The sequence below is a fragment of the Emiliania huxleyi genome, assembly GCF_000372725.1.
Source record: "Emiliania huxleyi CCMP1516 unplaced genomic scaffold EMIHUscaffold_72, whole genome shotgun sequence".
In the NCBI taxonomy this organism is placed as follows: domain Eukaryota; phylum Haptophyta; order Isochrysidales; family Noelaerhabdaceae; genus Emiliania; species Emiliania huxleyi.
Genome location: NW_005196603.1, coordinates 147,256 through 161,667, shown reverse-complemented (window position 1 = coordinate 161,667; position 14,412 = coordinate 147,256). Strand labels below are relative to the sequence as shown.

The 14,412-nt window shown below is 66.9% G+C and overlaps 3 protein-coding genes across 3 annotated transcripts; 2 read left to right on the top strand and 1 right to left on the bottom strand.

The window, feature by feature from the left end:
• Nucleotides 1-149: 149 nt before the first annotated feature.
• On the top strand, nt 150-1,012 carry EMIHUDRAFT_217049 (hypothetical protein; the record flags this gene model as incomplete). The annotated part of the gene is made up of 2 exons (XM_005761165.1): nt 150-367; nt 652-1,012. The coding sequence occupies 2 exons, from the start codon at nt 150-152 to the stop codon at nt 1,010-1,012; spliced, it is 579 nt and encodes a 192-aa protein (XP_005761222.1).
• A 1,614-nt stretch (nt 1,013-2,626) lies between these two features.
• EMIHUDRAFT_50949 (hypothetical protein) lies at nt 2,627-5,727 on the top strand (the record flags this gene model as incomplete). The annotated part of the gene is made up of 5 exons (XM_005761164.1): nt 2,627-2,956; nt 3,039-3,548; nt 3,610-4,419; nt 4,507-4,809; nt 5,047-5,727. Coding segments are annotated over 5 exons (2,634 nt in total), but the record flags the coding sequence as incomplete, so codon positions are not given.
• Nucleotides 5,728-8,654: 2,927 nt separating this feature from the next.
• On the bottom strand, nt 8,655-10,010 carry EMIHUDRAFT_105843 (hypothetical protein; the record flags this gene model as incomplete). The annotated part of the gene is made up of 1 exon (XM_005761163.1): nt 8,655-10,010. The coding sequence occupies one exon, from the start codon at nt 10,008-10,010 to the stop codon at nt 8,655-8,657; it is 1,356 nt and encodes a 451-aa protein (XP_005761220.1).
• Nucleotides 10,011-14,412: the final 4,402 nt, after the last annotated feature.

The following is a 14,412-nucleotide window of genomic DNA, read 5'->3' as shown; positions in this document are numbered from 1 at the left end:
GACGCCGAGTCGGTCTTCACGCTCGTGAACGGCCGCGCGCAAACACTAACGACGCCGCCCGCTACCACGAGCACGCCTCCATCTGGGCTGCCCTCGAGGGCGACAAGGTCCGGCCGGGAGACGTGCGGCTGATCAGTCTGAACTGGCTCATGGCGCTGGCAGAGCGGGGCGGCGTGCTCCCGCGGCGGCAGGACCTGCCAGAGGAGGCCTTCTTAAGCTCTGCCCAGCTGAGGCGGATCGAGCAAGGCGCCAGGCGCGGCTTTGGCTGCTGCCCCATCGACGAGCCGGCCTCGTCCGCGTCGGCTGAGCACGGACAGAGAGTGGAGGATTGTGCGGGGGTGCCCACCGCAGAGGTCACAGTCTCTCGGTGCATTACAAACCCACCCGCAGTTGTGTCGGTAGTCTGCCGCGGTGGAGACGTCTCTTCATTTACTTGTCGTATATACGGAATCATCAATACGGCTCTCGCATTGTACGTCTCCTACGGCTTTACTGCCTACACCTCTCACCTGCCGACGGCGAGGGGGAGGAGGGGGGGGAGGGGGATGGAGGGGAGTGCGAGGGGTATGGGGGCGAGGGAATGGAGGGAGAGAGGAAGAGCAAGGGCGAGAGGGGGCAGGGGACTGGTCGGTGGCATACTAGGGGGGGCAGGGTGGTGGGCGGCGATCGCCGCATACCGTCCTATGGTGGCGAGTATCGCTACGCCAGGGAGGACAAGGGTGTCGACGTGCGGCTGCTGCTGTTCGAGTCGTTCGGCGGGTTCGGGAAGGGGGTCGGCGAGATCCTCTGGGAGGCAGCGAACGTGCTGCAGAACAAGCTGACGCGGGCTCATTACCTCGATGAGCCTGAGGTGACTTGGACCACCAAGAGCTGGCTGGGGCTGCAGAAGCAGCGTATCTCAGTCGTTCTTCACACGGCCATCGCAGAGCAGATTGTGAATGAGCTTGCCAACGGCGAGGGCGGTCGAGTGCACGGAGCTGAGTGCCTCGCCGTCCTCGCCGGAGTCGCTTAGGCGGCTCCAGTGGTGTACCTGTGTTAGTGCCAGTGCGCGCCAGTCCCGTGCCCAGTCCTGTGCCCAGTGTTGTGCGAGGGAGTTTTGTTGTAAAATTCTTTAGTGCCAGTGCGCGCCAGTCCCGTGCCCAGTGTTGTGCGAGGGAGCTCGACTGTAAAATTCTTTAAGCTCCACCATCTCTGCCTCCGAGGTCACCCCAGACGTCCCCCCCCATCGACGCAGTCGAGTGACTCACATGAATAGGGAGGAGAAAGTGTCCCCCACATATCACCACAGACGCAGCACAGGGGCTCCAATCCTGTCCCAGCCTGGGGGCCTCGGCTAGATCTCCAGTGGGGAGTGCGAGGGCTGGATCGACTGCAGCGAGAGTGTGGGTTGTGGACCGTCCAGGGATAGCGTGTGGCATAGATGTTCCCCTGGAAGTAGAGAGGCTGATGTCTCTCGCCCTGCAGGAAGGAGAAACTCAGACGGAAGAGTGAAAACTCCTCCCTGTGGCATGTGCGCAGAACGGGTTGCGCAATGTGCGGCATCGTGTTGAGGGCTCGGGAGGGCAACGACGGCAGCGTTGCCGAGCTTGTACAGGGGCCTCAATCCTGTCCCCGATGGGGTGCGCCTCTCGCCGCGCGCGTAGTAGTCGGCGCGCGGGTAGCCTCAGAGATGCGCAGAGCGAGATGCGGGTATCAGCCAACCAAGCCCTGGGCTTGGTTGGATGGGCGCGGCGAAGCCGCGGCGCAGTGCCAGTGGATAGCGTGAAGAACTCGAGATCGCTGGGATCTTGAGCCGCCGCTGCCACGTGCAAGCCCCGCAGAGGTGCGGGCGAGAGGGCGGCCCGAGCCCGAAAGGGCCCGCCCTCGACCTTGCTCTACATGGTAACGGATAAGAAGAGAAACTACGTTCGGACCGGGACACGCTGTGGTTCAGACCCTACCCGTTCTGCTGACGATTCCGGGCTTGCGCAACCCACAACTCTTCTCGTTTGTCAATCTGTTGTCAACCCGCAACTCTCTCGTTTGAACACTCAGGTGGACCCGAGCCCCCGCGACTCCTCGGAGCCCGAACCCCCCTGCCCACTTCTGGTTCTATCGCGAGGCCCCCGGGAGCCTGTGTGTGTGTATGACCTCCTCCTCCACGCTCGTCCTCACGGTCCCCGGCAGCGCTGGAGAGCACGACGTCCGCTCACTCGTCCTGGCGTACGGCGCTGTGCAGCTCTTACGCGAGTCGCCAACCACCTTTCACGCAATGTTCGAGACTTGCGAGTTGGCGCAGGCCTTCTTCGAGGGCGAGAGCGACCTCTCGATCGCGGGCGAGGCCGTGGCGCTGGACTACTTGCCTCGCAAAAGACGAGCAGAGGAGGCGGGGATCGGCACCGACGCGGCGTCGCCGCCGCCCGACGCCGAGATGGCCGAGGCGGCGGCAGCACAGGGATCGACAGCCGCGGCTGCCGCCGCCGCCGCCGCCGCCGCCGCCGCGCCCGCGCCCGCGCCCGCGCCCGCGCCCGCAGCCGCCCCTCCGCGCTACACGCACGAGGTTGCGCTGCCGCCCGACTGGCCGCCCCTCGCGGCGGGCGATCCGCTCGCGACGCTGCCGCTGCCCGCCGCCTTTGAGGCGCTGCAGTTCCCCTTTGAGCTGGACCCGTTCCAGAAGAAGGCGCTCGCGGCAGTCGACCGCGGCGAGTCGGTGCTCGTCGCGGCGCACACCTCGGCCGGCAAGACTGTCGTCGCGCAGTACGCCGTCGCCACCTCGCTGCGCGGCAAGCAGCGGGTCGTCTACACGTCGCCGATCAAGGCGCTGTCAAACCAAAAGTACCGCGAGCTGATGGCGCAGTTCCGGGACGTCGGGCTGATGACGGGGGACGTGAGCATCAACGTCGACGCCTCGGTCCTCGTGATGACGACCGAGATCCTGCGCAACATGCTCTACCGCGGCCACGAGCTCGTGCGCGAGGTGCGGCACGGGCTCGCCTTGTGACGGCGCGCACTTGCGCCCTCGCTGAGCCTTCTCGGAGCCTCCTCCCCCTTCCCCCCAGGTGCAGTGGGTGATCTTCGACGAGGTGCACTACATGCGCGACAAGGAGCGCGGCGTCATCTGGGAGGAGTGCATCGTCCTCGCGCCCTCCGCCGCGCGCTTCGTCTTCCTCTCCGCCACCATCCCAAACGCTGCAGAGTTTGCCGGCTGGATCGCAGCTACGCACGGCAGGCCCTGCCACATCGTCTCGACGCCGCACCGGCCGACGCCGCTCGAGCACTGGGCGCTGCCCGCCGGGGCGGACGGCCTCTACCTGCTCAAGAGCGCGGACGGCGCCTTCCACACCGCCAACTTCGACGCGGCGATGCTGGCCCTGCGCAAGCCCGCCGGCGCCGCCGCCGCGGCGAAAGCGGGCTCGCGCGACTCGCCCAACTTGCGCCGGCTGCTCGCGCAGCTTCAGCGGCGGCAGCTGACGCCCGCCATCATCTTCGCCTTCTCGCGGCGCGAGTGCGAGGGCGCGGCGATGCACGCGCGCTCGCTCGAGCCGCTCGGCGAGGAGCAGCAGGCGGCGGTGCGTCAAGTCTCTCGAAGCGGTGTGAACAGCGTCTCTTCACACCTCCAGCTATGAGCAGGCGGCGGTGCGTCAAGTCTTCGAGGCGGCGGTCGACACGCTCTCCGAGGCCGACCAGCGCGTGACGCAGATCGAGGCGATGCTGCCGCTGCTGCTGCGGGGCGTCGCCGTCCACCACTCGGGGCTCCTGCCGCTGCTCAAGGAGCTCGTCGAGATCCTCTTCCAGGAGGGGCTCGTCCGCTTCCTCTTCGCGACAGAGACCTTCTCGCTCGGCCTCAACATGCCGGCGCGCACCGTCGTGTTCACCTCGATGCGCAAGTGGGACGGGGAAGTGTTCCGGCCGCCCTCCGCCGCGGAGTACATCCAGATGTCGGGCCGCGCTGGCCGGCGGGGCCTCGACGCGCAGGGCATGGTGGTGCTGCTGCTCAACGAGGAGATCGAGGCGGAGGCGCTGCAGGCGATGATGTCCGCCTCGCCGCTGCCGCTCGAGTCCGCCTTCCGGCTGCGATACAACACGCTGCTCAAGCTCTACGCGCTCGAGTCGTACGACGTCGAGCTGCTCGTCCGGCGCTCCTTCTACACCTACCAGCGCGTCGGCGCCCTGCCGGAGATCGCGCGGCGGCGGGCGGCGCTCGAGGCGGAGGCGGCCGCGCTGACGCAGCCCGACGAGCCGAGGCTGCGCGAGCTCCTCGCCGCGCGGTCGGAGCGGGCGGGGTGCGAGGTGGCGATGGAGGCTTTTGTGCGCGCGCCGAAGCACGTGCTGCGGTTCCTGCAGCCCGGCCGGCTGTGCCTCCTCGAGGACGCGTCGCGGGGCGTGAGCCTCGGCTGGGGCGTCCTGCTCGGCTGGCGCGGCACCGCCACCTCCGCGTACGTCGGCGGCGCCTCTGTGCCGCCCGAGCGGATGAGGGCGTCGGAGCTGGTGCTGGACGTGCTGCTCCCGTGCGCCGCAGGTGCGCAGGCGCTCGCGCTCGCCGGCGACGCGCCGCAGCCCGCACCGCTGCACGACCCGTCCGCCGAGGCGTGGGTGCTGCCGGTGCGCCTCTCGTGCTTGCAGCAGCTCTCGTCCGTGCGTCTCTGGCTGCCGGACGAGGTGTCCAGCCCGGAAAGCCGCCGCGGCGTGCTGCACGCCTTGCGGCAGGTCTTCGCGGAGCGGCGGCTCGCGGACGCCTCCGCGGCGCGCCAGCTCAATCTGCGCCCGCTCGAGCACCTTGGCGACAGCTCGCCGGCGTGCAAGCGGGCGATGGGCTTGCTCGACGCGGCGGTGGCGCGCGAGGCGCAACTCGACGCCGAGCTGCGCCGCCTCCCTGCTGTGGTGCTGATGGACGTCGGCGGCGAAACCGACGGCGACGGAGCGAGCGGCAGCAACGGGGCGGAAGCTAGCGGGGCTCACGTTGACGGAGCGGGGTGCGGCGGCGCGGCAAACGGGAGCGGCGGCGCCACCAACGGCTCTGGCGCAGGCCGGCCGGCTGGCGGCGCCACGCCGGCGACGCTGGTGGAGCGGGAGGAACGGCTCTCGCGCAAGCAGCTCCTCCAGCAGCAGGCGGCTGGCTTGGCGACCGAGGCGGCGGGGGTGGCGTGCGACGAGTTCGGCGAGACGGTACGCCGGATGCAGCGCGTGCTGCTGCGGCTCGGGCTCGTCGATTCGGAGCGGGTGGTGTTGCTCAAGGGGCGTGCCGCCGCCGAGGTGGACGCTTCGGACGAGGTGCTCGTGGCTGAGCTGCTCTACCGCGGTTTCTTCAACGAGCTCTCCCCCGCGGCAGCGGCGGCGGTCTGCTCGTGCCTGGTCGCGGCCGACATGGAGAAGATCAAGCGGCCACAAACGCCCCTCCCCGCGCTGCAGCCGCCCCTCGCGACCTTGCGCGAGGTGGCCACCGAGGTGGCGCGCGTCTACACGGACGCCGGCATCGCGACGGACGAGGCCGAATACGTGCAGCGGTTCGACAGCGGGATGGTCAACATGGTGCACGCGTGGTGCGAGGGCGCCACCTTTGCCGAGCTTTGCGACTCGTGCGAGCTCTTTGAGGGCTCCATCATCCGCGCTATCCGCCGGCTGAGCGAGCTGCTTGACGAGCTCAAGTCGGCCGCGAAGGCCATGGGCAACGACGAGCTGTTCAGCAAGCTCGAGGAGAGCTGTCGCCTCCTCCGACGAGACATTGTGTTCGCGTCCTCGTTGTACGTTGAAATGTAGGAACGAGGGTGGCGACACCCCATTGACGAAAAAGTTTAAGGTGTTGCTCTTGCTGCGCAAAAGGGGTCGGACACAGGGCGCAGCTCATGCTAAGTCCTAAGAGCTAGAAGGGGAGCTAGAGAGAACGACCACCCTTTCCCGTTATTGCGTACACCAACACCACAACGAGCCAGAAAAGCTCTCTCTCTCTCCGCTGTGCGAACCACTCTTCATGAGTGTGACGCGTACGGCTTTACACACATGCTTACCGACGTATATGATAACTATATATATGTAAAAGAGCGGGGAGAATCGACACCTGAAGTGAAATGCGTGAGAAAAATCGGTGCGCGTATGTGCGGGGGGGCAGCCGGGCTCTGCCTCTGGGGTGGACCGCGCGGGGGACGAGTCCGCTGCCAGCGCGCAGCGGGGCCGGGGGGGGGAGGTGTGCGCGTGGCGCGTGCGTGGGGTCCGGGGGTGTCTCGGCCCGACGAAAATGTCAAAGTGGAAATGTGACTGATGTGTCTTGTACGACCGGGATGGTGTTCTATTCACCACATGGCATGGAAATGTTTCCTTGTTGTCAGTTGTTACGTGCATGTTTGGGGGGGGCATCCAATTCCGCCTCTGGGCCGATTCAAACCCCTCGGCACACCCTCTCGATCGCTCTGGTCTCGTTCGCGCTCTCCTTTCCCTGCCACTATAGTTCGTCCATCAGAGGGGTGTCCACTACGCCGCTGCCCCCGCTCAGTCTTAGCACGAGCTTATCTTTCAGCTGCCGCTCGGTGCGTTCCCCGACCATCGTCTCGATAACTCGCTGCATCGCCTCCTCGGCTGACTCTCCCGCCGTTTGCGTCCACCAATCCTGCGTCGTGTCGACCACAATCCAGTCGCGGAGCGGTCGAGCGAAGCCAATGATACTCCGCCGTATGGGTTCTGGATAAATGACGATCGGTGCCTCGCCGAGCAGCGCTGGCACCAACGAGAAGCAGCTCTTCGATAGGATGAGCACGTCGGCTGTGGCCATGTGCGCCCACACCTCCTCCAGAGGGCCATCTAGGTGGAGCCGCTCGCCAAAGGCGGCCTCACCCCCCTCGCCCCCGTCGACGTCTGCGGTGCGGTCCCCACCTCGCCAGTGCCTCCGAAACTCCTCTCGGCGGAGGCCGATGCGGTCGGAGCTCCAGGTGCCCAAGTCCCGAACATGGCTTGAGTTGTCCCCAAAGACAAGGACATCGGCATCGGGTTCAACCTCGCGGATGATGGCAAGAAGTCGCAGGTAGTACTGATTCGGAAGCAGCCGGTACTGAAAGTACTTGGGTTCTCCCAGCAGGTCGCCGCGGCGCACGTGAACCACGACCCGCAGAGGCGCGTCCGCTTTCCAGAGGGTCGGTGGTGGCATCCGAGCTCGCCGGCGAAGCTCTTTGCGGAGGGACGCGGAAAGAAGGTTGTCCAGCGGATCAAAGAGATGGTCGAGGTTGGAGGCGCGGTCCCTCACATTCAAGATGTGGAAGCTCGCCTCGGGGTTGGCTCTCAGAATGTCCCTGTGAGTTTGAAGGAACGCTGACGCGGAGAGGCGATGCGAGGCGTGTGGCAAACCCGAGGGCCTTCTGATGGGCAACCCGATTCGCCGCAACAGGGAGATTTCGCCATGCCTTAGTGTGTACATCAGGGTTCGTCTTTCGGCTTCTGCCCTGCTCTCTGTTGTTTTTGACTCTTCGCCAGCTGTGCCGTTTGTCGCAGGATCATCTGGATCGTCGTACCATCCTGCTCCGTCGTACTCATCCTCATCGAACTCGCCAACGTACGTTAACCCTGTCAGGTTGGCTAAGGACCAGGAGAGGATCATTCCCATGGCAAAGGACCCTGTCCGGTCCCAGCTTGTGTGCGTCAGTGTGCCTCCCTGCTTTATCACAGCATGTGGCCCGCGCTCAGCGCCGAGGGCATCAGCTGCCGAAATTGAGCTTACTGATGCAGGTGACCACAGCGAGACCATGATGATCGCACAGGAGCGCGAGCAAGGAGATTTGGCCAAGATGATGGCGGCGCCGATCGATAGGAGCGGTGCGAAGGCAATTCAGATTACCGTAAAACACGTAAAACCTCGCCACGAAAAGAATTTTACCAGACTCTCGCCCAAGGGGCACGGGACTGGCGCGCACTGGCACTAACACAGGTACGCCACGATAAGAGCTTACGCCAGGAGGAGGAACGTCGAGCACTTGTTGTATGTACGGTATGACGACAGGAGAAAAGACGAGCACTTGTTGTGTGTTGTGGGGTGTGGGGTGTGCGGTGTGTTTTATTCAGCGATGTCAGGTCGCCAACTGCACTCCAAGTGCTCCAAGTCCGCAAGTGCTCCAGGTCGCAGGGTCGTGCGAAAACCAATTGACAAAAACTCCCTCTTACAACACTGCTCACTGGGCACGGGACTGGCGCGCACGGGCACGAAATAAATGAGAAAAGAGCACCAGGAACAGGAGAGCAAGTGCAGCTAACCTGGTGCCGGCCAGTGCCAGACACGGGGGTGTGATGTGGGGGACGCGGGCCCGTGGGGGCCTGGGGGCGGGGTGAGGTGTGCGGACGCCTGCGGGCCTGCGCCCTGCGGAGATTCGTGGAAAAGCGCGTGACGGACCAGCTGCAGCTCCACAGGCACCCAGGCCCACAGCGCTCTCATAACCACATTATAGCGCAGCTCACGTCAGCACAAGCAGCGCGCGGGGGCCGCTCGCCCTCCTCGAGCCGAGCGGGGGAGCCACCCTCTCCCGGCTCCCCCCATTAAGCATATTGTCATCCATGCCCTCAAACCCCAACCCAGTGACGCGGACATATTCAATTTCGTATAGATAAATCGACGAGAACGGCTCACGCCCCCGGGCCGGCCACCACTGCCACCCGACCAACTTAGCTGCCCCGCCCTGCTTCTCCTCCGCCGCGCCGTGTCACATCGCGCGTATGAGCTCTGTTGCGCGCTTCTCCCTTGTTCGGCTGCAGTTGCCAAATGGCCACCACCACTCTTTGGTGAGGGACGGCGCTTTATCAGCGCTGCGCTGGGACGAACGCTCGAGATGGAGCCCCGCGCCGCGCATACTCACCCACTTGTCGGCCTCGACGCCAAAGAAGCCGTCCCCGGCGGCGGCAGGGAGGCGCAGGCCGCCCCGCTGCCAGCTGGCGAGGAGGTTGAGCAGCAGGTTCGACCACGCGTCGGTCGGGCCTGGCTGGCAGTAGTGCAGGCAGTCCGGCACCCGCTTGGCCGCTTCGGAGGTTGGCTCGGCCGCCGCTGCCGCCTGTGCCATCGCGGCGTCCGGCCGGCGGGCGGAGAGCTCGTCGACAGCGAGGTACGAGGCGCCGGCGGCGCGTGCGAGCGTGGACGCCACCCAGTTGAGGCGTGTGATCCGCCTCCAGCTGTTGCCGTAGCGCACCCGCCGCTCGCCCGCGTCAGCGGCGAGGTACTCAGCAAGGTCGATCGGTTGCGAGTACCGTGTGCAGTGCGGCACCGGCAGCGTGGCGCCGAGCACGACCAGCGAAGCGGGCGGTTTGCCTCGCGCGGCGCGCAGCCGCGCGATCGACTGGAGGGTGTGGTTGAGGCTCCGCGTGAAGAAGGCGTCGGCCGAGCGGCCAAGCTGCTCCTGCACCGCCGGGTGGTGGTGCCCTGTCGAGAGCACGACGGCGTCCGCAATGCTTGCGCGGCGCGGATAGAGGCTGGTGCCGATGAGCTCCCTGAAGCGCGGGTTGCACCGGCGCACCTGCCCGATCTCGTGCTGGTGCATCGCAAAGAGGAGTAGGTCGCGCCGCACGAAACTGATCCGCACCGTGTCGTTGCACGCGGATGCGGTTACGTCGTTGAGCACGCTCTTCTTGTCGCGGTTGCGGCCGAGCGTGGCGCCGAGCATCATGCTGATTGAGAGGAAGAGCTGGCCGGTGGTCGAGTCGCCGACGATGAGGAGGCTGCGGCCCACGGAGCGGAGCGTGGCGCACGCGCGCTCGCGCTCAAACTGCTCAAGCCTGCAGCCGGTTGGCCGCCACTCGCGCTCGGGGATGGAGCTGCGCCCGCCGTGGCGGCGCTCGTGCTGGTCGGCGCAATTGCCGTAGTGGTGTGTGGACCTGTTCGAGATGGAGACCCCCGCTCGCACCGCGAGAAGCGAGGAGGTCAGCCGGTAGAGCGGCGGCTTCTCAGTCTGCACCCAGGCGCCCTGCGCGTAGCGCGAGCACGTGTTGCAGGACGGGCCGGCGGCTGAGCCGTCAAAGCACCACGGGGAGGCGGCGGCGCCGGTGCGCCGCTGGGAGGTCTCGAGCATCACAGCAAGGTGGAGACGGCGGAGACGGCGGAGACAGCGGCGGGCAAGGAGAAAAGAAAAACGAAAATTTGGGCTAAGTCTGTCTTCTTTTTGTTGTAAACTTCTTTTTGCTTGGCCGTCATGACGGGGTAGGTAGGGTCGTTTTGAGCGCTGAGGCTCAGACGGCGAGTTCGCGCTGCGCTAGGCTCAGTACGGCGAGTTCGCGCTCTGCACCGCTAGCGGCTTATGCGGCTAGGCTCTCGCGGTGCGGAGAATTTATCTCTCGGCTGCGTTGGCTCGCCAAAGTCTTTCTTCTCGATGGCGCTGGGTCCGCTGACTGGGGCGGGCGTGGGTGTGCGTGTTTTGTAGAGAAGCAAAAACGCACGTCGTCCGGGTTCTAGACGGTGAACGAGCTAGCGTGCGGGGAGAGCGGCATTGTGCATGGTGCGGAGTGCATTGCCGTTCTTAACGGAGTCGCTTAGGCGGCTCCGGTGGTGAGCCGGTGTGTGTGCCAGTCCGCGCCAGTCCGCGCCCTTGTCGTGCCAGTGTGCTGTGAGAGAGGCGAGCGCGTCAGAATTCTTTTTTCGCAGGCGGGAGGCCAGCCGAGAGGAGAGTGGAGGCGCTCAGCACCCGCAACCCCGCCCGTTTGCATGCCCGGCCGGACGAAGGCTGGCTCGGCCGCGTCCCGGCGCGGGCACGCTTCAACGGCGGCTACTCCCGCGCCGCTCTCGCTGCCGAAAAGGATCGAGGAGGCGGCGGAGAACGGCAAGGTCAGCATGGTGCAGACGTGGCTCGCCGGGGATGGGCTGGTTGACGCGACGTGCGTGCGTCGCGGCGTGAGTGGCTGTACGCTCCTGCTGATCGCCGCCGAACACGGCCACAAAGAGCTAGTCGAACTGCTGCTGAATCGCGGCGCGGAGGCGGACGCGCGCGATGGCGAAGACTGTACGGCGCTGACGGTCGCCGCCGCCAACGGCCACGAGCGCGTGGCCGAGATGCTGCTGCGGCACGGCGCACGGATCAATCTGCAGGACCGCAAGCACGGCAGCACCGCGCTGATGGCCGCCGCTTTCCACAACCGCCCCGCCGTTGTGCTCCGCTTGCTGCGGGCGGGCGCAGACATGAAGCTGCGCTCGAGCGGCATGACGGCGCTGCAGATTGCCAAGGAGGAGGGCCACGCCGAGTGCGTCGAGGCCGTCAGGACGTATCTCGGCGAGGTGGCGGTGGCGCGGAGCAAGGCGCCGTCGGCCGAGGCGGGCGGCGCAGGGGCGGGAGGCGCACCCGCAGGCGAGGCGGCGGCGGGCGCCAGTGCTGCGGCCTCTGCTTCGAGCGGCGAGGGCGGTGCGGAGGCCGCGCCGGGCAGTGAGGCGGTGCCAAAGGAGGTCGTGCAAGCGGCTGAGCGAGGCGAAGAGGCAACGGTGCTGTCGTGGTTCGACGGCGGCGGGCGGGTGGACGAGAGGTTCGAGTGCACCTTTGGTGACGGCTCTCGTGCGAGCGGCATGACGCTGCTGATGGTCGTGATGGCCAATGGCCACGTGGAGCTGGCCGAGGCGCTTCTGCGGCGCGGCGCGGATGTCTCGTTGCAGAAAAGCGACGGCAGCACCGTGCTGATGTTCGCCGCCGCGAACGGCCGCGAGAAGATGGTCGAGCTGGCGTTGCGGCGTGGCGCGGAGATCGACCAGAAAGGCCCCAACGGCAGCACTGCGCTGATGGACGCCGCCTACAGAGGCCACGAGCGGGTTGTAGACACGCTGATCCGGCACGGCACAGAGATCAACTTGCAGGCCAACAACGGCGAAACCGCGCTGATTCTCGCCGCCTATTACGGCCACCCCGCCGCCCTTCTCTGCCTGCTGCGGGCGGGCGCAGACATGACGCTGCGCTCGAGCGGCATGACGGCGCTGCAGATTGCCAAGGAGGAGGGCCACGCCGAGTGCGTGCGCGTCCTCGAGGAGCATGCGGCGGCCAAGGTGGCGGCCGAGAAGTCGGCGAAGGAGGCGGCGTGGGCTGCGGGGGCGGCGGAGAGGGAGGCGCAGAGGGCGGCGGAGGAGAAGGAGGCGGCGCGGCACGCCGAGGAGCTGCTGGCGGAGGTCGAGGCGGAGAAGCGCGCCAAGGGCAAGAAGGGCAAGAAGAAGAAGAAGGGCGGCGGGAGCGGCGGCGCTGGGCCGTCGCAGGAGGCGCCGGCAGAGGCAGCGGCTGCCAAGCCCGCGCCGTTGGACAGGGAGGGGCTGCTCAAGCTTCTCGCGGAGCTCCACGAGGATAGGATTCGGTTCAGCATCACGCCGGAGACGTCGGTCGAGGGATTGGCGGAGGCGCTGGGAGAGGCGGCGGGCGAGGCGAGCGAGGAGGAGGGCGAGGAGGAGACGGCGGAGGCGGCCGAGGAGGAGGGCGAGGAGGAGGGCGAGGAGGAGGGCGACGAAGAGATGGCGGAGGCGGCCGAGGAGGAGGGCGAGGAGGAGGGCGAGGAGGAGGGCGAGGAGGAGGGCGAGGAGGCGGCAGCGGAGGCGGCAGCGGAGGCGCGCCGGCAGGCTGAGGCGGAGGCTGCGGCTGAGGCGGCCGCAGAGGAGGAGGAGGCTGCCGCAGCGGAGGAGGAGGCGGCAGTAGCGGCGGCCGAGGCGGCGGCGGCGGCGGCAGAGGCGGCGCTCGCCGCAGCCAAGGCGAGGCGCGCGTCAGGTGCCGCTGCGAGGGCCAGGGCGCGGGAGGCGGCCTAGCCCGCGCGCAAGGACAGCTGGCGCAGTGGCAACCATGGGGAAGGGTCTCTCGTACTCTGGGGTGCGTTCTCTTGTGAACGATCGTGGCTGTGGTCTGGGCCCCGCGCCGCGCGGGCGCGCGTGCAGTCCCTCGAGGCCCCCGCCGGGAGCTCCCACAGCCGTACGAAGGGTGGGCGGTGGCGCGGGGAAGTGGCATAGCCAGTGCCATTGGCGTGTCTGAGAGCAGAGTGCGAGCATCTCTCAGACACCAGAGAGTGTGTGTGGGGAGCTGGGTGGAGGGCGGGCACCCTGCCATCGTCTGGGCGAAGACCGGGACGTACCCCCCTACCGGCAAAGAGACCGAACCGACCTTCATTTGCCTGTTGCCCTTTGCTCCCGCGCCTCGCCGCCGGTGAACGCGCCTCCGCTAACCGCTCCCGCGAGTGCAAACGCGCGTTGCTGTGATGAGCCATCCCAGTCTCGCCATGGCCGTCGCCCTGCTGCGCCGGCGAGGAGGAGCACTCCATCTACGTGACGGAGGCGCCGCTCTTCTCGGCGGCCGAGTGCGACGAGGTGGTGGCGCTGGCCGAGGCGGAGGGGGGCGGCCTTCCGAGCACAAAGTCGGGCAACACATTGGGCTCTCCCCCCCCTCTGGCCATCCCGCTAAATACGAAGGCTTGGCGACAAGTTCTCTCTTGCACCTCGAAGCGCAGAAAGGCTGCCAACCTCCTCTCCCATCTGGCGCTTGCGTCGGGCAGCGTGGGCGCGGCATCCGGGACGGATGCGGGCCCTTCTCTCGCGGGATCGCTGGGAGCCGCTCGGCTCCCCACGCGCCGCCGAGCTGCGAAGGCGCCACCGCAACGGCTGCCCCTCCTCGGCTCCCGCCCCGGGGCTGCCGAAATAGGTGCCCCGAGCCACCGTTTGCAACATCCGCGCGGAACGGCGGTGCTGCCGACGCCCCCCCGACCGGCAAACACCATCGGAAGGGCGGTGGTGATCGCTCCCGGTCAGAAATGTCGTCGTCGTCGCGCAGTTCCCTTAAGTGACGTTCGGCGCCCGGCGGGGCTGGCGTCAGAAAATCCTCAATCACGCTTTTCGGCGCGGAGGTGCTGGCAGGATTCCAGGCCCCTCCCCTCAGGCCAGTGGGTCTGGACTTTGCGTCCAAAGCAGGCGCGATGTATCGTCGCCCTCATCGTCCGCGGTCATCCTTTCAGCCTCAAACGGGCCAAACGACTGTCTGGTCGCCCGCCGCGGGACCGAGCCCGACCGGCCCACGCGCACGGCCTGGCCTCGACCGCCACTCTCTGCGGCGGAATCGGCACCGTCGGCGCCCTCTGGATCCTCCTGGCACTCCTCGGCTTCCTCCCGACGGTCGGCGGCACCAACCCCGTGCGCTTTGAGTCAGATTCGATCCTCGGCATGCGCATTCAGAGCCACTGGTTGCCCACAACTGGACAGTACCTTGCGTATCAGCGGGACACGTACACGAATGTGACCGGCCGGGATCTGCAGCTCGAGGCGGGACGCACGACTTCCCTCTTCAAAACCATGACCGAGACACTCGACCTCGCCCGTACCAACATCGCGAGCGGCGTCAAGGAGGACGATTTGAAGCCGATCCAAAGACCTGCTAAACGGACCGTAGTCCGACGGACGTCGCCCAGACGTACATGCACGACCCGGCCATGACGAACACGACCGCCCTCACCAAGGGAACGAGCTACCTCAGCTCA